We start from the raw sequence: 23,655 nt of genomic DNA on the forward strand, positions 1-23,655 counted from the left end.
CCATTTGCTACACTGTCTCTCCAAGATGGGCCCCTGAGTTGCCATGTCTTCTGGTCTGTTATAAATCAGACTCTGCCCCAACCTCGGAAGACAATCCCGTAGGCAGCCTAGGCCCCTATTCCTGGCTTTGCCCAGATCTGGCTTCCTAGCCTCTCCCTGTTCCCAGTATGCCAAGTAGTTGATTTTCCAGGGGATTCTAGATGGACTGAAACTGGAATCTTTGTTGGCATATTATATTGCTCCATCAGGCATCTGACTTGGGCAGTCTTTTGGAGTTAAAATGGAATATCAATTTTGAGTGTTCTTTTGAGTTGGGAGAAAATCTAGGTCCATTACTAAGTTCCTATGATGAGCGATGTATTCCCAAGGCCAAGAATAGTAAAAGCGTACAATGGTAAGAGTTGAATGGGCTGCATGGAATACACTGAACTGGAGGTGAGATAATCACATGTAACTTTAAAAACAAAGCACTGTCCTGAAATACCAACATTTAAAATCATTTTTCTTTTCCAAACTGTTTATTACTTCTTCCTCTTCACACACTGTGTAAGAAAGATCCACTGACTCTTATTTCTGCACTTGCAAACATACTCTCAAGATTCTTGACATGTTTCAAGCCCTGAACGCTTAAGGAAACAAACTCTGGCTGATTGGCAGGTGTCTCCAAGGAAGAGACTGCTTATGTCCGCTCCTTTCTGAATCCCCATGCTTGGAGCCCCTTATTCTCACAACCTATCACATCTTTCTCATCTACAATTCTCAGCAGGATCCCTCGTTGATGGTTACACGGACTGTGCACTAAACACCAGTTTCCTCAGTCCATGTAACCACTGATCTTCCTGAAGCTCCAAAATCAATCCGTGCTTCAGGACTTGAGAAAAGATTATCAACAAAGGGAGAGCCATCTAAGAGAAAAAGTAAATAACTTCGTGCAGAGAAAATAAATGCCATTGTCATACACAGCACTAAGATTGATTAAATTCTTCAAGAATATGAGCTGACGTTTCAAGCAGTGGGAATGTGATAACGAAGGCATCACAGCTTCACAGCAACTGGGCCTCCAAGAAGCCAGCAAGGATGCCTAAATCTTTTTTTTATTGCTGTTAGGAAGAAAGTAAAAGTACCAAGATCAAGAATTCAATTTGCTTCTCTTAACTTTCTAAACGTTGTATAAATAACTACACTATTGAACAAAGTGCAGTGTAGAATTTAATAAAAAGAAGTGCAACTTCTTTTGAGATACGCCGCCTCACTTTTCAGAGCAGCATGTTCTATTGTGGACAAAAGACTCGATTTCTCAAAGAGCCATGTGATACTACGAATGTAGTAGCTGGAATGCAAAGCAAAAGAGCTAAGTTTTCAAACCATTTCTGTTACTGGTCACCTATGCTTTTCAACAAATCACCTCCCTTGGGATTATATCCCTATTTACAAAAAGGTGATAATTATTTCTTATCTACCCCAGAGAATTAGAAGACAATGGGGCGCTAAAACAAAGGGAACATTTTAAAGATCTTAAGAAGCAACAGCACCCTGGTGGGTAGGGGATATGATAAGCGCGGAGGCCACGCATGAGTGGGGGGCAGGGAGGATACAGGAAATCTCTCTATCGTTCCCTTAATCCTGCTGTGAGCCTAAACTGCTAGTGAAAAATAAAATCTTAAAAAAAAAAAAAAAACTTTCCGTTTTGGAAAAGATTACTTCTATTTTATGGAGAAATACTTTCCTAATAGTGAACTTGTCCAAAAAAAAAAAAAAGATTTTATAACCTTAAAAAAGAAAAAGATTGCTGAAAATGGATACAGAGGCCTTGAGTGTATCTTCGACCTATATAAGTCATAATGATTAAAATTTCAAAGAAACTGTTATACAGCACGGGCATTTACTAATACGTTGATCCCGGATCTCACAATCCTATTTGTTCTATGTTGTAACAGTATTTCTTCTGGCACCAAGGAGGAGTGTTATCACATCACAGCAAACAAGTTAAATATTTTGGGGTTTCTTTAGAGCAGTTAGAAAAGACTTTCTTTCCCACTTTTGCCTCCATCATGTTGCATTCTGCATTTGTAAAATGGTAATAGGGGTGATCGTGGTTCTTGTCCAAGTGCCTGTCCATGCTGAGACCCACTGGAGTAATATGGACTTCAAGTAATGAGACCGCCTTCTTTCTTTTTTCAATATTCCAACCCCTGATTTATGCAACCAAAGGAATCACATCTTTCGGTAGAGTCACTGGGAGGCAATACCCTTATTTCAATGATGCTGTCAGTGTTCAAGGCTGTTTTCGGAAACATCTTCAGAGCCAGTTTGCAAGCCTCCTAAGCAAAATGACCTCACCACTCCTGCCTCCAAAGAAGAACGTTAACAGACACAGCTCTTGCTTTGTAGAACCTTAGAGTCTACTATGTGTTATTTTCATCTTAGCATGATCATGAAGAGAGAAAATCTTCAATAAGTAATCCCTGGGGAACTCCCACAAGGAATGAATTACTTGCAAAGCTACAATCTAGAGCAACACTGTCCAGCAGTAATATAACCTGAGCCACATATGTAGTTTAAAATTTTCTAGTGGCCACATTTTGAAAAAGGTAAAAAGAAACAGTTAAAATTTTTTTTTCTTTTTTTGCGGTACGCGGGCCTCTCACTGCTGTGGCCTCTCCCGTTGCGGAGCACAGGCTCCGGATGCGCAGGCTCAGCGGCCGTGGCTCACGGGCCCAGTCGCTCCACGGCATGTGGGATCTTCCCGGACCGGGGCACGAACCCATGTCCCCTGCATCGGCAGGCGGACTCTCAACACTGCGCCACCAGGGAAGCCCTTAAAATTAATTTTAATAATCTATTTTATTCAACCCAATCAGTTCAACATGTAATCAATATAAAAAATTATTGAGATATTATTTTCCATTCTTCTTTCATACCAAGTCTTTAAAATTCAGTATTTTATACTTACAGCACATCTCAATGCAAATTAGCCACATTTCAGATGCTCAATAGCCCTCTGCAGCTAGTGGGCACCTATTGGACAGCACAGATCTGGATCCTTTTCTTCCCCAAATAATGAAAGCTAGTGAGCCATTTTGTATTGGATTAACTGAGTTCTTCCTGACATTTTCTTAATTCCTTTCACTTGTGAGTAGATGACCATGGTACAAGAAAGCTGTCTGTAACACTGGGCAGAGTTTGGCATTATAACAAAAAAAACTATAACAAAGTCAATCTGACCTATATGCCAGAAAAAATGGAAATGAAAACAGAAATGGTAAAGAAAGGTCTAGAAGCTCTTTCACCCACCAACAATTTGGCCTCTGGTTGGCCTCTGAGATGCCACTGTAGCTTGGAGAGGCTGCCTGTGGCTTTCTCAAAACCGGGAAAAGCTGGAGACAGCTTTCAAGGGGAGGGGTTTGCCTTTGCTTAGGAAAAACAAAACCTGTGATCTAAGTTGCCTAATCATTCACAACCCACACACGCTGAAAAGAAAGGAATAGCGAGGGGGCAAGGACCTGGGGAGAGCAGTGAGCCAGAGGGGCTGGAGAAGCTGAGACAGGAATTTAGAGCTTAGGAACAGCAGGGGAGAAAGGAAAGGAAATTGAAGACTCGGGAAGTGCCTCTGAAGACCCTTCATTCCATTATCCAGGGAGACCAAGGAGGCCAGGCCTCCCTGCATTCATTCTTAGCAAGAGTGCAGACTCCATGGCCCAGACCTGCACACAAAGGTACTTCACGTCTGTTGTGTGGGACGAAGGCACATCCTTTAAGAGGAGCCATACCAACCACCATCAAGGTTTGCCATCCAGGACATGCAGTGTCCCAGTGTCACGTGGGGTTCTCTCACAGCTAAGCAAAATCCTTGGCCATGTGGCCAAGGGCTAGACTGCTTGCCCCACCTCCCACTGGCAGTTTCGAGGAAACACACCTCCTGCCTCAAGCTCTAGGTAAGGATTAGTGGGCAATTTTTGGTGAATGAATGGAGTTGATCTCCTTTAAAGAACTTTAAATTCTTCCATTAAATGATCAAGAGTGGAAACCTGAGATTTTGAACATTAAAAAAAAAAATCCATGAAATTAAATGTATTCTGTTCCATAATTTGCCCCATTTCTTTTAATATAAAAATGTTTTAAATTACTAACCAGTTAAATTAAATAATTTTCCTTCTCTACATTCAAGCAAAATTAACATTCCAGGAGGACACATCCATGGTTTTGGATGTCCCTTTGAACACCAATGGGAAGGCTGGACTGGCCTAGTCACCACACCCAGAACACACCTTTGCTTCCCTCCCCCTGCTCGTCTGCTCATGCCACTCTCCATGCCCCAGATGCCCCCCCCTTTCCATTCACCTGCTGATATTTATCCATCGTTCACGCACAGTTTAATTTATACCCTAGCTTCTCATGAAGCCTCTGCTGCTGACCCTGATCCAGAGGCTGTCTTCCAAACTTCATCTTTCAGCTCCACTCACTTGACTTTGACCTGTGGCCTGTTGGTAGGTGGGTGTGCTGCTGGATCTCGAATGCAAGCACACTCCTCCACCTGCAAATATTTCCTGAGTTTTGTGCTAGGCACTGTGCTGGACTAGTGGCTCGACAGACTTTTTGTCACACTCCTTGAACTAAGTGATTTTCAGCCTGGAGATCAGGGAAAAAGCACAACTCCTTCTAGTGCATGCATCAGAGACCCAGACACGGGAAAGGACTTCTCCAAGCCATGCACTTGCCTGGCCCCTGCCTCAGCCCCAAGGGAATGTGATACTTATGCCTCACATCTTTAGCTTCTGGTCTCTTCAGGACCAACACATTGTCCTAAATAAAATTGAGAGTCATGCATATTAACTGACTAATTCTTGTTGTCAGGAAGAAAATGACGACTCACATGGTCAGGTGACCTGACCTCACATGGTGATAGCGTGATGATCACAACCCACCATAGATACCAATCATGCCCCTCCCTTCAGGGACTCCCCGATGTGAGACTCCCCGATGTACTGCACACAGGGTACTTTTGGGAAGTGGATTTTCAACAGATCCCACCATTTAGCCTGCTCTATCACCTCTGGACTCGAGAAAGACCTTCTAACATCAAACATGACACCAAAGTGGGATTTTAAAGCAGCACCATAAAGCCAACATTCTTAGTCCAAACACAGTACTCTCTTCCTTCTTGGACACTGTTGACGAACGTGTGCATGTCTGTGGATGTCAGAACGTGTTACCAGATCACAGGCTGTTTTGAAAACAGATATAGCTTTGGGTTTCGTTGGTAGTCTCCACAGAAGTGAATGCCATTTTTAATGTTTGCTAAGTTTTTTGAAGCCATTTTTCTTTTTTAAAAACTCTTCCCAAATAAGAAAGTGTTCTGGAGTAGAGACAATAAAGGAACAAATCACCGTACTTGGCACAGTCAACCTAGGAGGGGTTGATTAAGTGTGGACCATACTGTGAAAGAAAAATAGGAAAGAGATCATAGAGACCACAGTTGGTTAAGGGTGACAGCCGCCAGAAAGGAACAAACCCGTGGTGCCAATAATCTCTGAAATATTTTCTCATTAAGGACACACGAAAAAAGAACCTCCACTAGGTTAAGGATTATTCTGTAAGAAAGGAACACGCCTGGAAGGCAGATTTCTGTATACAGTGTTTTGTTGATGCTTGGTACCTAACTGCCAAAGTCAGCAAGAGACGCGATGGGGATTTTTTCAAATATATCATTATTATTGTTTTTAGGCCTGGCCAGGGGAATCTCATGCTTCTGAAAGCAAAGGATGAGCAGCCTTTTAGAGGCCAAGCACAGCAGGGCTATCTCCCACAAAGAGCTTCGGCCCTGGTTCCCAGGCCCTCCTTAGAAGAGCAAGTCTCCTTAAGCTCCTGGGAAGGAGGGAGACGGCAGCCTTTCCTCAGCTGCCTACCAGGGGGCCTCAGATCAAGTCGGAAAACCACAGCAATCACTTTATAAACCCAAAGTGGAGAGGAATCTGGGACAGAATGCCGGCACAAGCTAGCCCTGGAATGCTCCAATATTGGAGCAAATGCCTTGTTTCAAATATATTCCACACACATGCACAGCAGTTACCACTGCCTCGAGGAGAACCCCACACATGGAGAGTAAAATGGGGAAGAATCAGATTGTTTGGGTTCTTTAGCAGCTAAGTCACCCTCATTTTTTTGTTTTCTTAAAAAAACTACCACACAGTCAATCCCCATGACATTCTGGCAGACAGGAGTATAAACAATACACAGCTTTTGTTTGTCAACTGAAAATACTGGTTCCTAAACTTTTATCTTCCACTTATAATTAATGGCATTGATTTTTTAAATTCCAGGCACAAAACACCTGAAATACAATCTATTTTCTGCTATTTCAGAAACTAATAATTCCTAGGCCATTCAGTCCCCTCTTTCATCCTCTGGTTGCCTACTGTGTATTTGCGTCTATAACTGGGGTGACCTGACGTTACTTCAGCCCCTTCCTCCTGCTGTGACTGTGGTTCCCACGTGATTATTTTTATGTAGAACCTCCTTTGCACCTTGCTTCATCCTCCAGTGCAGCCTGTCCAGCCTAACACTCCCCTGGCCTCCACAGGGACTTTTGGCTCTAATGAGCTCTGTGAGAAATGTACAATATAAGAAATGGACCCATCTTAAGTGTGACCTTTAAAATGGAGTGCAAAACAAGAGGCAGAAGTAAACCCAAACAAATTGGAAAGCTTATAATTTAGTCAATAAGTATGCTCAGTTCAATATATATTTTCCATTAAGTATAAACTCAGGGAAAGGCCATTTCTCATAGAAGTGTGAAAGTAAAGATTATTTCATGTTTCTCATGCTAAGAAATCCATAACATCAATAATACAATATTATATTATAGTATATAAGTAGAATTATGATAAAACGTGGAAGATCTGATAAACATAGGCATTGAGAAGCATCTTTGCCTTAGACTCTGGGCTTGTGGATTCAACGGTTTGTCACAGAGAATACAAATGCAAGACTTTGTTCTGGGGGCCTCTAAAATGTATTGATTATTATTTTCTCTCAATAAAATAATCAACAAATCCGTATGCATTACTGCCTATTACTAATAAAACATTAAAAGTGATCCGACATGCTTTTAGCATGGACATTCACATGAAAATTCTGAAGAGGTGAAATGGGTTAATGACCTCTGGCTAGGGAGAAGATGGTCCTCGTCTTGTAGTTTTGAGCTATGTGTTGTTATTCCCCTCTATGGTGAAAAAAACACTATTTGCAAAGAGAAAGCCAGTGTGGATCCACTACATCACTTATTCACTTAACAGGTTTTCCTTAGCTTTGTCAGAAATGCATTTAAGAGTTTGAAGAACTTAGTGAGATTGATTTGTCAGCATCAAATTACTTTGTTCCTGGCACAGAATTTCTATAATATTTATAAGTCTGCCAACTGCCTAATAAGTACATTTAAACTGTGAAGGAGTTCTCCATTTGTTGGTACCAGTTTTGAAGGGAATTCAACATATGAGGGAGAAAGGGACATAAGATTTAGGGGAATTAGTTAAGAATCTTTATAGCTCTAAGATATTAAATCACACATAATTTTATGAAAGATAATCAGATAATAAATGTTAAAAGTCTAGGCTCTGGAATAACTTACTCTGCTTGTTCAGGTAGAGATGTGTGATTGAACAGGATCTGGTCAGGGTTCCTCTATGGTGGTGCTGCTGGGTTCTGTCTGTCTCTCTCTATTCTTCATTAGGTAAGTTCCCAGGGTTTGAATAAGTTACCCTAGATCAAAAGTTCTCAAATTTCTCTATACAGAAGAATCACCTGGATTACTGTTAAAAATGAAGATTCCTGGGCCCAGATCCCAGGGTTTCTGATTTCATTCATTTAGGTTCTGATTTAGTAAGTCTGTAATAGAGTCTGAGAAACTGTATTTTTAAAAACTGAGATGAAATTCACATAACCTAAAATTAACCATTTTAGTGTGTCCAATTCAGTAACCTTTAGTACATCCACAATGTTGTGCAGCCGTCACCTCAGCAAGTGCATTTTTAACAAACACTCCACTGCTGCGAGTGGTTCCCAGCTGGCACACTGAGTTACCACCTTAAGTGCTCAGATGATGATGACAAGGGATGAGGAAGCCTCATGGGTCTCCTGCAGATTATAAAAGAAGATTTTTTTAAAAGTGTCTTCAAACAACTGCACCTACAAAATATATGCCTTTACCTCTCCCTTTCACTAAATGTAAGTGTGATACGAAGAAGCTAGTATATGTCAGGGTTTTCTATACTCCTGGGTTCAACAGTTATTTGGATGCACTCAGTATTTTTATGCTTGTGAAGAAGAGCAGTGCCAAGTGAAGTAAAGTGAGAAAACTGGAAAAAATGAATCACCATTCTATAACCAGCCAGTTCCAGGGCTTGTTTCCTCCGGTTTTAATCACATTATTATAGCACGTTATTAAATTCAACTTCAGGCAATGAAATTGTCAATAAACACAGAAAAAGTCCCCAGAGGAAATTAGGTTTGTCCTTATAGTCAAACTCTCCTCTAAATGTAAGTGAAAATGGTTATTCTGATAAGAGTTAATATAAACATATAATAGCAGCAGAAAGATGTTGAGATCAATCGTTGTCTTCTCTTCAAGGTTTTAGACTCAGTTTTCCTAGTTTTAATTCATGAGCAAGTTGCTCCAGAGTTGGCTCTAATTTTAGCTCATTTTACTCATGGTTAGACTTCTGTGAAGATTCCTGGAGTCTAGCAACTATAAAGCCCAGCTGCGGTGATAAGAGCCCAGGTTAAAACGGTATCTTCTTAATGGCCGTTAGTGCTGCTTCTCTTAACCAATACTCTGCTAAAATTACATAGACATAGGATAAGACGAATAACATCACGTTGTGATGAGTTAGAATAAGATGAAAATTCATTACAATGCGAGAAACCAGGACTCACAGACAATCTGTAATGTCAGCGAGAACCCTGGAGAAATTTCCATAAGCTGTAGGGCTGGAGAAGCTGAGCTGAAGAAACGAGGGCTGGTCTACCCTCTCTGCCTCGACGTGGAGCCACTCGCCTACCTGAAAAGAGGCAGGAAGGCAGCCCAGGAGGGGACAGTGCTCATATCTGACATGACCAGAGCATTACTACCTCTTCAACTTCCTATCTGCAGTGAGAGATCACAACTCCCAGAGAACAGTGGGCAGAAGAAAGGGCCTGGCAGTGGGGCACACTGCCCTGGCAAATGCCCCCCTAAGTAAAGCCCTGAAGGTGTGGAGACAGGAAGAATCTGCTAGCCATGCCGAAGAAGCAGCCCGAAGATAAGAAAATGTTAAGTAGGTCAGTCAGGTTCACTGGAGTGTAGGACACTCAATGCCTAAAGGCCACTGGGAACCGAGTGAGTTGTGTGCATCGACCTGACCCCAAGCTATAGATTTGAGAAGGAATTAACCAGGGGACAGTGACCAGAGGCCAAGAGATGGCCACGCACTCTGGGCGGATAGATCCTCGACTGCTTACCCTCAGAGGAAGAGTATATAGCCGGAAATGATTGACTATGGAAATGATGATTTTAGAAAAGTTCTATTTGGAAAGATTCAGGAAAATCATGGGTTTTATGGATAGAAGTGTAGAAAGCCAAAAAGTAGAGATTAGGGACAATGGGATGAGACAGAAGGAAAAGATGAGATGTACAAGCACAGCTGATTAGGTTTAACAGGTACTGACCTCAAGTTGATCTGAGTTTGAATTCTCCTCTTCCCTCTGTTAGATGTATGGCTCTTAGTCTGTTCGGCAGCTATAACAAAATACCATGGACTGGGTGGCTTATAAACAACAGAAATTTATTTCTCACAGCTCTGGAAGCTGGGAAGTTCAAGGCCAAGGCACCAGTATAGTCACCTTCTGGTGAGAATCCTCTCCTGGTTCACAGCCAATATCTTCTCACTGTGTCCTCACACGGAGGAAGGGGCTAGAGATCTCTCTGGTGTCTCTTTTGTAAAAGCACTAATCCCATTCATGAGGGGTCCTCCCTCATGACCTAATTACCTCCCAAGGGCCCCCACCTTCCAACACCACCACATATGAATTTTGGGGGAACACAAACATTCAGACCATAGCAGTAGACTTGGGCAAATCACTTAACCACTTTAAATTTTGGTTTCTTCTTTTTTTTTCTTTTTTGTGGTACGCGGGCCTCTCACTGTTGTGGCCTCTCCCGTTGCGGAGCACAGGCTCTGGACGCGCAGGCTCAGCGGCCATGGCTCACGGGCCCAGCCGCTCCGCGGCACGTGGGATCCTCCCGGACCGGGGCACGAACCCGTGTCCGCTGCATCGGCAGGCGGACTCTCAACCACTGTGCCACCAGGGAAGCCCGGTTTCTTCATTTTTAAAGTAGGGATAAAGAAACCCATTTCACAATGCTACTTGGAACTTTAATGATTAAAACATGATTAACAATGAGAAAGTATAGGAAAAGCACTAGAACGGCCTGGGATGCAGTAAATATTTAATAACCAGTAGTCATTATTATTACTAACAAACTTAAAAGAAAAAAGAACTGATTGAGGCAAAGAAAGGATTGCAAAGATGCTAAAAATATTATCAATAGTAATCTCCACTGGAGATATTAAAGAGCAGCATTAAAACTGCACAAATGTCTAACTGGTAATGCAAAAGAGCTCCAGCAGACTGAGAAAAAGGATGAAAAACGGAAACTGATGAAAGAAAAGCTGAGTCAGTAATTCCACCTACTAATTAAAGCCATTTTTGAGAATTAAATCAAACAGAACAAAAGCAATAAGCTAAAATATGAACAAGGAAGACTTCCTGGAGTGAAAAATAATCTCAGCATGCAGATCAAAGGGCACACTGGATTTCAGGCAAAATTAATTTAAAAATATTTTAAAGACCCACACCCCTAGATATAATTAAGCAAAAAATTTAAACTATGGAGATAATTTTTTTAAGCCTCCTAAAACGGTTCCAGGGACCAGCTTAGCAGAGGGATCTTTCAAACAATCTGCAAAGTGTTCCAGAGCATAGAAAAAGATGGAAAAACTTCCAAAGTATGTTACGACATGTGTATAACCAATACAACAAAACCCAACAGGGAGAAAAGAAACCACCTACTCCACTTTTACTTTTAAATCAATGCAAATCTTCTAAATAAAACCCTAGCCAACTGAATCCAGCAGTATAATTAAAATACATACGCACTATAAAGTTGGATTTAGCTCAACAAAGCAAAGATGGTCCAAGACTAATATATCTATTAATATATCAAACTGTCAGAATAGGGCAACCCAATTATAAGGTAATTCCTATTTTCTCAGTGTAAAGCTCCAAAAATTATTTTTGCCAACTTGAATAAATATTATGGGTATTTATGAAATAGTCAACTATCTATTTAAAATATGTCTATGTATAAACATTTGAAATCATATAATAAAAGAGATATACAGATCTTAAAATATTGTTTTCCACCCTCACTTATTATGAAAAAACCTCTCCCCATGCACACTTGACATCAGTATCTGTTGTCACAGGAGCCACCCTGAGACGTTTAACAGTTTTCCAGAGCTACCATTTTCATTTCTGTCTGAGTACTTCTCAGTCTATGTATGATACATCAATCCATGTATACCTTCATTTCAGGATATAATTTATCCTTAAATTGTATAATTGTGATATCTACAACAAAGGCTTGTTTCACAAACTTACAACTTCCAATTCTTAAAACAGTGAGGTCATTTCCCAGGAATAATTACTAAATCAGTATTAAACGTCTTGGACTCCTTTTTAATTGATTCTTTCCAGTGACCTCTATAAGCATTCAATACCAGCACTGATCAAAGTGCTTTACCAGGCTGTTCAAAATAAAGGAAATTGAAAACGACTCTCGGACTATGAGAGAACTTGTAAGGACTTAAGTATAAGATATTGCCCTCTTTTCTGAAGGGTAAGTTTTTTGGGGAAAACATATGTTATCTATACTCAACCTTTTTCACAGCGGGACACACTTAGAAAACTATAGTATTTGTATAGCACTAAAGCAACTGAAAAAGGCTGGTCAGGGTGGATGCTACCCCGGCCGTGCCGAGGCTTCTCAACAAATCAAAATTGCAGCACACCTCGGGGAAAGCACTGCTATATCTTGAGGTCCAGTAAGAACTTCCAGATCATCGTGTCAGAGGCAGAAAGGGTGACACCTCACTCTGCCTGGCTGAGTGACCTTAGGCAAGTTACTTAGCCTCTTTGTGCTTCAGTTCTCACATCTGCAAGATGGGATAATAAGAGTCCCCAGAGAATTATTCTGAGGATTAACTGAACTTATTCATGTAAAGCACTTAGAACCATGTCCCACACATGGTAAGTACTCAGTAAATGCTACGTGCCATAACCATGCCTAATTACAAGCAAAACAAAGCAAAACAACTCTTTTAAAAATCTATAAGTAGAATACCCAGATTAATTCCTCAGCGTGTCACCTCATACTTCTCACACAGTCACTTTACAGTAAAACTTACCAGATGACAAGTCCTGACCTCACCCTTCGAGTTTCCAATCAAATTTTTGGGTTTTAGCCAAGGATCACTAGGGGTCTGAAAAAGCCTCCTTCATGAAAGACAGACCAAAACAAAGATACAAATGACCTTAGAAGAGAAAGAGACAAAGTTGGGAGTACAAGCAAACTTAAAAATATATACAATATTGTGAAGCAACTATACTCTGACAAAAATTTTTTAAAAAGTAAAAAAAAATACATGTATGTGTATACCTAATACACACATATATGTATATGTATAAACATACCTACATACACACTCACATTCACATATATATATACAAAATTAATGGTTAAGAGCGCAGGCTTTGGAGAAATAAATTATTACATTTATAAAATAAAAACAAACTTTACAAAAAAGGAGTTATCAGAAAACAGGAAAGAGTTTTTGACAATTAAAAAATATGGTGGTTGCTGCGACTGGGCACATGCCCTGAGAAAAACATAATTCCAAAAGATACATGTACCCCAGAGACTTTCCTGGTGGCGCAGTGGTTGAGAAACCGCTGGCCAATGCAGGCGACATGTGTTCGATCCCTGATCCAGGAAGATCCCACATGCTGCGGAGCAACTAAGCCTGTGCACCACAACTACTGAGCCTGCGCTCTAGAGCCCACAAGCCACAACTACTTAGCCCGCGCGCCACAACTACTGAAGCCCATGCACCCTACAGCCAGCACGCCACAACTACTGAGCCTGCGTGCTGCAACTACTGAGCCCACATGCTACAACTACTGAAGCCCGCGCGCCTAGAGCCTGTGCTCCACAACAAGAGAAGCCACGGCAACGAGAAGCCCGGGCACCGCAACGAAGAGGAGCCCCGCTGGCCGTAACTAGAGAAAGCCCACGTGCAGCAACAAAGACCCAATGCAGCCAAAAATAAATAAATAAATAATAATAAAATAAAAAACAAAAAAATATACATGTACCCCAATGTTCATTGCAGCACTATTTACAATAGCCAGGATATGGAAACAACCTAAATGTCCATCTACAGATGAATGGATAAAGAAGATGTGGTACGTATATACAATGGAATATTACCAGACATAAAAAGTAATGAAATTGGGTCATTTGTAGTGATATGGATGAACCTAGAGTCTGTCATACAGAGTGAAGTAAGTCAGAAAGAGAAAAATGAATATCGTATATTAACGCATATATATGGAATCTAGAAAAATGGTACCGATGAACCTATTTGCAGGGCAGGAAAAGAGACGCAGAGGTAGAGAACGGACTTGTGGACACAGGCGGGGAAGGGAAGGGTTAGACGAATTGAGAGAGTAGCATTGACATATATACACTACCATGTGTAAAATAGATAGCTAGTAAGAAGCTGCTGCATAGCACAGGGAGCTCAGCTCGGTGCTCTGTGATGACCTAGAGGGGTGGGATGGCAGCGGGGTGGGAGGGAGGCTCAAGGGAGGGGATATACGTATACATATAGTTGATTCACTTTGTTCTATAGCAGAAACTAACACAACACTGTAAAGCAATTATGCTCCAATGAAAAAATAAAATAGACTTAAAAAAATGGCGGTTGCAATGAATTCAATAGAATGATTAGAGAATAATGATAAGGAAATTTCCCAAGTAGTAGAAGAAAAATAAAGAAATAGGGGAGGGAGGGGCTTCCCTGGTGGCGCAGTGGTTGAGAGTCCGCCTGCCGATGCAGGGGACACGGGTTCGTGCCCCGGTCCGGGAAGATCCCACATGCCGCGGAGCGGCTGGGCCCGTGAGCCACGGCCGCTGAGCCTGCGCGTCCGGAGCCTGTGCTCCGCAACGGGAGAGGCCACAACAGTGAGAGGCCCGCGTACCGAAAAAAAAAAAAAAAAAAAGAAATAGGGGAGGGAAAAAACCTGGAAAATTAGAGGATTGACCCAATACCCAAATAACAGGAGTTTTGTACAGAGAGAATAGCAGAAAGGTGGGATGGAGGGCCAAACAATTCTGAAATAAAGAACACAAGGAAATTTCCCATAACAAAAGGATCTGCATTTTCAGATGGAAAGTGCTCTCTGAATACTCAGCATAATGAATAAACCACGATCTACACCCAAAGCACATCATAGGGAAATTTTAGAAAACTATGTCTAATGAGAAGGGGGAAAAAACATATATATATAACAGATTAGGAATCAGAATGACATTGCCATAATGAAAATGATTTTTCAAAAAATTTTTCTCCCTTCTTTTGATTTTTCTATAATCAGTGATATATGACTTTATTGTCAGAAAATTTTAATATAAAAGAATCTATACTTGGAGACTCTAGCCTAGATTTAAATGGTTCCATTTCTTAAGTGTCTTCATAATGTCACCATCTGCCTCTGCACTGATACAGAGACCCCTCTAGTCAGCGGAAGTCCTCTTCATAGAGGATGCCTGGGCTGTAGACATTGTTGGGAACAAGTCAGTCCAGGGATTCACTGCCCAGCTGCCCTGCATAGGAGTGTTGTCCACTCACACTTACTCAGTTACTGAGAGCTTGTTTTCAAGCATACTCCCAGAATATTTTGATATCTGAAGGAAGACAGAAGGCTCATAATTCTTCTTCCTTAGACACATTTTTCTATCCATTATTATGATGCCTCCACTCTTGCAGTTAGCATTTATTTTAATAAGGAACTGCTAAATGCTCCAATTTATCTTCATTCCATTTATTGAATACTATGTCCTAGGCTCTGCCAAGAGATGATTTTCCTATCGACGGACTCACCTGTGGAGAAGATGAACACCGTGTTGTTCCAGAGCCCACGGCTCTTTAAGGCTGTGGTGACATTTCCCACTGCTTCATCCATAAGGGACACCATTCCTGCATAGTAATGCCTATTCTTATCTTGGATAAAGTCGTATGGCTTCAGGTATTCCTCGGGGACCTGAAGGGGCTCGTGGACAGACTGCAGAGCAAGGTAGAGAAACAGAGGCTGGAAAGAGAGTTTGTGCAAATCAGTTAAGAGGGCTTGGAAGCATTAAATATATATAGAGAAGCCCAGATTTATCAGTTAATAAAAGTAATATTCAGACAACCCACAAACTGGGTTAGAAATATTTGTAAGTCATATATCAGATAAGGGACTTGTATCTAGAATATATTAAGAACTCTTACAACTCAATAATAAAACTCAATTAACCCAACTACAAAATGGGCAAAGAATCTGAACAGATGTTTCTCCAAAGGAGATACACAAATGGCCAATAAGCACATGAAAAGATGCTCTGCATCATTAGTCATTAGGGAAATGTAAATAAAAACCACACTGAAATACCACTTCACACCCACTCGGAGGGTTATAATTTTAAAAATGGAAAATCAGAAGTGTTGGTGAGGATGTGGAAAAACTGAAACCCTCATTCATTGCTGATGGGGATGTAAAGTGGTGCAGCCAGTTTGAAAAACAACTTGGCAGTTCCTGAAATTGTTAAAGATATAGTTACCATATGAGTCAGCATTTCCATCCCTAGAAAAACAAAAGCATAAATCCACACAAAAACTTGTACATGGATGATCACAGTGGCATTATTCATAATAGCCCAAAAGTGGAAACAACTAAATGTCCACCGGTTGACGAATGGATTAACAAAATGTGGTCTATTTTCAGCAATAGACAGCAATAAAAGGAATATGATGCAGCCGTAAAAAGGAATGAAGTACTGACACATCCTACAACATAGATGCACCTTGAAAACATTATGTTAAGTGACAGAAACCAATCACAAAGATCACGTTTTGTATGATTCCATTCATATAAAATGTCCAGAATAGGCAAATCTATGGAAACAGAAAGTAGATTAGTGGTTGCCTGAAGCTGTAGGGAGTTGTGGGTGAGGGGAGGGATGAGTGACTTCTAACAGGTACAAGACTTCTTTTGGGGGCGGTGAAAATGTTCTAAACTTAGACTGTGGTGATGGTCGCACAACTCTGTGAATTTACTATTGAATTGTGTACTTTAAATGGGTGAATTTTATGAAAATAAAAGCTTGAGTTCTAAAATGGCCTAGAAAGCTCTGATCCAAACAAATAATAATAATAATACCAATAATTCTGTCTCATGTAATACTCAAAAACCACCTTGCTACACCCATTTTACAGGTAAGTTAACTGAGGCTTAGAAAGGTTATATGACTTGCACAAGTTCGTATTAATTGCAGAGCAATTTCCTATTGGAAACCCCACTATTGCAGTGTGGCTATGTCCCAATAGATGGGTTGGCTTTCTGCTTTAGCTGAAAAATAAGTTACCACCTTTTAGGAGAGGTTTAAGGATTGTTTATATTTTTAGAAGAAAACAAGTGAACACCGTGCCTTGCTAGTCTTTGATCTAGGACCAAACATAAGGCCAATTTAATTCCTGGAAACTAAGGAGCATGATACATTGATTCATTTTACCTCTTACCCAATTTACAGAATTTAATGTTAATGATATTCTGTGTCAGCCTCTTCCTCTTAATGAGTCTTTCTGAAGGCTCTCTTCACTGCACTCCTATAGAATTCTTTAATGAATTGAAAACTCTCAAAGAGACAACAACTGGCTCAACCCAAGAGTAAAAACATAATTCTGTTGGAGTATTTGAGGCATTTAAATCTCATAAAGGAATGGGGAAAAGTTAGAATGCAGACTGGGAGGTGGGCTCATATTTCATTCATTACTGTTGATAAATTGTTTTAAATTACATATTACACATCACTGTGATACAGTAATGGGTATACATATCTAGAACTCAAATAGACACCCAAGACAGTATTTTTAGTTCAGATCTTTGGAACTTAGAAACACCTTTTCCCAAAAATCAAAATGTTCAAAATGGCTGTTCAATATCAAAGACATCACTTTAAAACCTATTTTACTAAGGAGGCAGGTGATGGAATAAAAACCATGATGATGTAGACCCTAGGCTTCGTTTGTACATTGTTTCCATGGGAACGCATTCCAAATTCCAACTCCAAAAGGCAACACTAACCCCTTTGACAGGCTTTAGCTCTGCCTCTGCTGCTCCTTGACACACGCGCGTTCTCCTCCAGCCACACAAGTCACACTGAAAAGTCCATGTTCCTCCAGACCATGGTGAAGGGAATCCCAGCAGATGCCCCACCCAGGTGGGGAGGAAGAACCCTGGGCTAACATGTTCGGAGGGGAAAGGATGTGCAGGGACATCCAGGACCTGCCGGCGCAGTGAGGTTCCGCGGTGGGAACTGCCGTCTGGATCTTCAGCACTAGACCAAGCCCATGCCCCAGCCACCAGCCAAGGTCTGGATGGGGACGGATTAAAAATTGGAAAGCTACAACAATTTGCAACCCACATAAAGTTTTAAAAATCAGGAAATGTCACATGAAAACCTGTTTTGTTTCGTTTTTTTATTTTCTTGAAAACTCAGAACTTCTGACAACTCCAGGTCCACACTCCATCTGACAACAAATGGCTGGAGTATGAGAAACAGAGACCCCTGGCCTCCCCCAAGGGCTCTCTTATTTTCTAGTCTCCCCACTGTCCTACCTGAATGACTTCATTTATTTAGGGTAGCAGCCTGGCCCTTGTAAACATAAGACTTTGTGACCCTGGTCTGGATTCTCTACAGTGGACAGGGGTGGAGAAATGAAAAAGGGAGCTCACTGTTTCAGGAGAAAGTGCTCACCCAGGCCATTATGGGCAACTCGGCAGCTCCCGTCATTAAGGAGAGAAAGGGGAAGGAAGGCAGGTCATTTCCAGCCAACAAGTGATCCCTGGAGGCGACAGCTGGGGAGGGTGGTGGAGGAGAGATCTCATAACCACTCTGGGGAAAAAATAATGTTTCTGGGACCATCATTAAAGGGTCTTATAAATATTCAGTGTGGAAATCATTCTACACACTTTGTTAAATATAGCAAGAAATTACCTGAAAACCTCTCCTGTAATTATTCTTTAGTGGTTGAAGACATGACCATTGCTCTTGAGGGATTAAAATGATAATACTACAACAATTCCCCCATTTATCCAGTGGTCAGGCTCCTGTTAGTTCAAACAGAAGGGGCATAACTGAGAAGAGAAAATGAAAACAACCCCTGGGAGATGCAGTCTTCCCTGGCCTATGACTGTTACAGGCCCCGCAAAGGCCTCGTGCTACCTGCCAACTAGACTTACAGGTAAAGGTGATTCTTGAACAAAACAAGTTGTCTTTTTCCCGTTTCGTCAACAGTGATCTAGGACCATTTAGTGTATGGGCAAACATCCTTGCACACATCGGTATGGCTCTGGGTCACCAGGAGTCAGAATGATAAACAGTGTAGCCCATTTAATGAGGTGAGGACCAATGTACCACATTTTAGAGTATTTCCAACCAATATTGTAAAAATAAAGTTTCAGTTCTCACAAGGTGAACTTTATTCATGGAACAACTCATTTGCCAACAGTGCTAGATGTGAAACATTTCTATACTACTTTTAAATTGAAAAAAAAAATTAACAGAGTATTCTTAGTACCACGTGGTACCCCAGTGGAAAGAACAATTAACTCGGGCCCTCAGGTTCTCCACCACAGTCAGGAACCTGCCTTCAGCCTCTTGTCCTAAGACCCTCCCAGTAAACAGCTGTAGCCAATTTCCCCACACCTGCCAACCTCAGCTCACTGTTAGCCCAAAGCCAGCAGCTGCCGTCCTGGGGATGGGCTCATTATTAGTATGCTGTCTACTGACTTGCGTTCCAACCTAATGGAGCCTTGGCCTTTGGAGACTTTCAGGCCCATTCTGACCTTACTGACATCCTGATTCAAAACACCAAAGTCCTGGACCCGAGTTTGAACTCCATAGATCTCTGGGTTTGCGCAGGACCCTGATCTCTCCCTTGGTCTTTCTTGGGTCCAGATCTCTGCTCTCACCAACCCAGTTACAGCTGCCACTTTTACACCAACCCTAGCTGTACGCCTTTCTTTAGGTCTGTAAATTGGAATCCTAAATGTGAATCACGACCAAATGTTTAGGTATTAAGTAAAAGTATGACATTATAACCTAAAGTTATTAGCATATTAAAATGGTGCTAAGGGTTTATTTCCCTTTCTCATTATGCTAATTCCAGTAAGGAAGAAAGACTTAAATTCATTTCTTTAGTACATTTCCCTAATTTAAAGTATAACTTTTTAAAAAGCATATGATATGTTTTTAAAGTGTTATTCTCTTTGACTTCCAAATTAAGACATTTCTTTCCAAATTGTGACAGGAAAAGGTAAGTGTCTACCACTAGAAAGTCACATTTGTTTTAAGAAGCTGCTAGTAGATGAGGTATGGGAGAAAACATTTATTTTTATTCTGCAAAGTTTTGAGGGGGGCTTTTTTTTTTTTTTGAGGTCCGCAGGCCTCTCACTGTTGTGGCCTCTCCCATTGCGGAGCACAGGCTCCAGACGCGCAGGCTCAGCAGCCATGGCTCACGGGCCTAGCCGCTCTGCGGCACGTGGGATCTTCCCGGACCTGGGCACGAACCCGTGTCCCCTGCATTGGCAGGCGGACTCTCAACCACTGCACCACCAGGGAAGCCCGAGGGGGGCTATTTTTAACCAAACGATATTTTGTGACTGTGTTACTTTCACATTGTAGTATTAGTACTAAGGGAATTACCCTGTAGAAAAAGGAGAAAAGACATTCCTTCTTAACACTGTGCAATGGTTATTAGCAATATCTCCCTGATTCCAGCACCAACTGTGTTTCTGTTACAAAATAGCTCCATATGCTTTTTTTCCCCAACTGCTCTTTAAAACAGACACATTTTTAAGTCAGCTTGTGGATACTTTGTGTGTATTTCTTTAATGATTTCCATCTTAGAGCAAGTTGCCTATGTTACAGTCTGTAGATAGCACAGAGAAGTTAGAACAGAATTAGATTCAATGTTGGAATAAAATGATGAAAGTCCTGTAATTGGTGTGCTGCGTCCTTTCATTGAGAATTGAAACTATAAACATTGGCATCTGCCGTCTTAAACTTTCTGGGGCTATTACTCAGCTATTGATTATTTCATTCATTTATGTCTATGCTTCAAACTTGACTTTGGGGATGCTGAAAAGGCTGGCTACTGCTTTGGAACATTTCAGTCGCTGTAGGAAAATGACCACCTCTCACCCAGCAATTTCCATATTACCTATGAGCAGCACCATGCTAATCACACGGGTGTGGGTGGCTTGTGAGCTCTTAGGGCCTACAGTTTTCCTCAGTTCCTGAGCCTTCTCCCCCTACACCAGTTAAGACAGCCCACCCACCAGGAATGATTTCACCCCAGGTGCTTCCTCTTATTTGATTAATGTTATGGGCACTGGGAGAGAATACTCTATTGTTCCTTAATGGAAACAAATTTTTATTGTAGACATCTTATACTTATTGCATGATTAAAGAGTGGTATATTGTGAACTTGTAAAGGGCAGCTGGCTTCTGCTTGCTTCTCTGTGCTTGAGAGGAATAGATAGTGACTGCACATCAGAATCACTGGTTGGAGGTAGGAGCGGAGGGATAATTAAATACCAGTGATAGGGTCCCACCCCGGACCAATAAATCACAATATTTGGAAGTGGTATTTCGTCCAAGCTTTCCAGATGATCCCAATATACTGTCATTGTATTGTATGCTGGAACCATCAAGCTGAGTCACAAACTGGGGCTCATAGTCGCTGGTCTGGGATATAAACTGTCAACTAGGGAGGCTTGTTAAGTGCACTGAGCTCTGGAGTTAAACAGTGCAGTTTCTGATTCTGTGACCTTGAACAAGTTACCTCATTTCTCTAAGCCAGTTTGCTTACCTGAAAAATGATGCCCACCTCAAACTTCAAAGGACAGGACAAGGACCACAGTTCCCTCAAGATCTTATCTTGTTCTTTGGGTTTTTAACCTTCTCTATAACGTGCCAAACATACAGAAGAAAACTGAGAACTTAAGCCAATTACCTAGCAGTTATCTGTCGAACTACCTGAATATTGGTTTACAGCTAGATTTTAAATCTGCATATGTCTACATATTTGAGAGAATATTCCAATTTCTTCCATGTTCCACAACAAGCATGGCCACTCCAACAGGTCAGCATGAAAGAGTACAAAAAAGCCGAAAGTGGGGGCAAAGCTGAGGACAGACACCAGGAAGGCCACTCAATGCTATGTTAGGGTAGGCAGGAAGAAACTATGTCAAAAACGGAGTCAGGAGCCAGGTACCAAGTCTGAACAGGTATCGAAACAGGAATCCAAATGGTGATCTGCACTGAGGACCTTCAGTAACCGCCAAGGAGGCAAAGCGCAGGAAACTGGAAAAACTGGATGACACCACACGTTCTGTAATTTGCTGTGTTAGAGTCCTATTGAAGGTCTAATTTCGAGGGCATGTTAATACAGTTCTTAATGAAGCCATATTTTGAGCCCAATATCTGAGAACACAAATATCTGATTTAAAGGCATTTATAAGCTAAATCCAGAGAATTCAGCTTGAACTTGGGTTCAGGAGGTTAACTCCAGATGAACAACGACAACAACAAATGTCAAGGCTATTCAGACTCTTTTCTACTTTTATCTGTAAATAAGTCAAAAGATTTCAGCACATGACATATACAACTAGCTTCAGTATGGTCGATGTGATAAACAGGCTCATCAGTGTACCGTGTTTATAGATTAGAAGGCTCAATATTGTTAAGATGTCATTGTCCCCAAGTTGGTCCACAGATTCAATGAAATCCAAATCCAAGCAGGTACTTTTTTTTTTTTTTGGTAGAAATTGGCCAGCTGCTTCTAAATAAACATGGGAATGCAGAATATTTAGAATAGCCAAAATAACCTTAGAGGAGGGCTGGGAAATACAAAGTTAGGGAACTTGCCCTGAACCTTAAGTTTGTGGATACCTAACAGAAAGTTTGCCATAATAATGCCTCATCTTGTACATAAGCCTAACATTTTTTGAAAAAGTCAATTTACTCATTACCACACCTCCACACAGGATACTAAAATAATAAAACTATATTTGTACTGAAACACTATATGCACAGCATTCCTCAAAGTGTGATCTGGGGACCGCGTGCAGCAGAATCACCCTTGAGTTTCCTTAAAATATTGACATATGGATTTTTCCCAGACTTAACAAATCAGACTTTTAGAGGTGGGCTCCAGGAATTTCTATTTTTAACAAGATTCTCAGCTGATACTGAGGTACTCTAGAACTTGAAAGTGACTCCGCTAGTATTTATTAGGTTTTTCCCTAAAGGACAATGGCCTTTTCCTATATTCACCTGAAGAGATGCTATCTTCACACAATTTTGATATCAATAAAAAAGCAAGACTTACCTTCTCTGGTGGGTGGTTAGTTATGAGGGTTGTAGCCCTTTCAGTAAATACATTTGTTGAATACATATTTTTATACCCTGTTGCAACTTCTTCACCATCTCGAAAATCAAGAGCACATCGTGTAACATTCAGAGCGTTGATTAACGTACAGCGCTCATGGGAATAGTAATCTTCACTACCTAGAAGATATCCTACAAGGAGAATGGGAGATGAAAGTAGTCAGCATAGCATAAAACATGTTAAACAAACGAAGGTCTCAGCATTTAATTGCCTAATGCAATTGATTATCCATGTCAGGGCTAATCAAATGACAAGGTTAATCAGAGCACCATTTCTTAACATCTCTATATTTGCTAGCATAAGGCATTAAAATGTTATCGTAAAAAAAATTCAAATTCACCCCTTAGCCCAGTCTTTAGAATATAAGCTCTATCACGTAACTCTCAAAGTGGGTGATTCCAAGTAAATATGTTTTAAAAAATCAGAGTTTAAATTCAGTAAAAGTGATGACATTTTAATCTTTTAAAGCTATCTAATGGTTAAAATAGCATATGGTTCAGGTGATTTGTTACAAATTTTTACTCTGAGGTGATCACATAAATGAACGCAGAATTCAAATAACGTTGATATTGACCTTGGTCGACTGGCTTCAAGGTTATTTACAGAAGTAGCTCTTGGAGGCATCATCTTTAGTCAGATGCTGACACCCACTGGTGAAAGACACAAAGATTTCCAAACAGAGGATCTCTAAACATAACAACCAAAAGAGCAAACTAACATGTGGTGTTGAAATTAGATTTTTCTACGTCTGTTGATCTCAATTTCACCCCCAATTTAAATG

General features: G+C 40.9%; 1 protein-coding gene across 2 annotated transcripts in view; it reads right to left on the bottom strand.

Moving 5' to 3' along the window:
* The window catches only part of ARSB (arylsulfatase B), a 186,247-nt gene that overhangs the window by 132,460 nt on the left and 30,132 nt on the right, over positions 1 to 23,655 (bottom strand). Inside the window, exons 3-4 of one of the 2 annotated variants that reach the window (XM_079916968.1) lie at positions 22,815 to 23,005; positions 15,261 to 15,441 (exon numbers count right to left, since the gene is read on the bottom strand). In XM_079916968.1, coding sequence (XP_079773094.1) covers positions 15,261 to 15,441; positions 22,815 to 23,005 — 372 coding nt within the window. Of the gene's footprint in view, positions 1 to 15,260; positions 15,469 to 22,814; positions 23,006 to 23,655 lie in introns of both variants that reach the window. The other variant, XM_079916967.1, reaches the window with a different exon arrangement.

This window comes from Stenella coeruleoalba (genome assembly GCF_951394435.1).
Source record: "Stenella coeruleoalba genome assembly, chromosome: 3".
Classification (NCBI taxonomy): domain Eukaryota; kingdom Metazoa; phylum Chordata; class Mammalia; order Artiodactyla; family Delphinidae; genus Stenella; species Stenella coeruleoalba.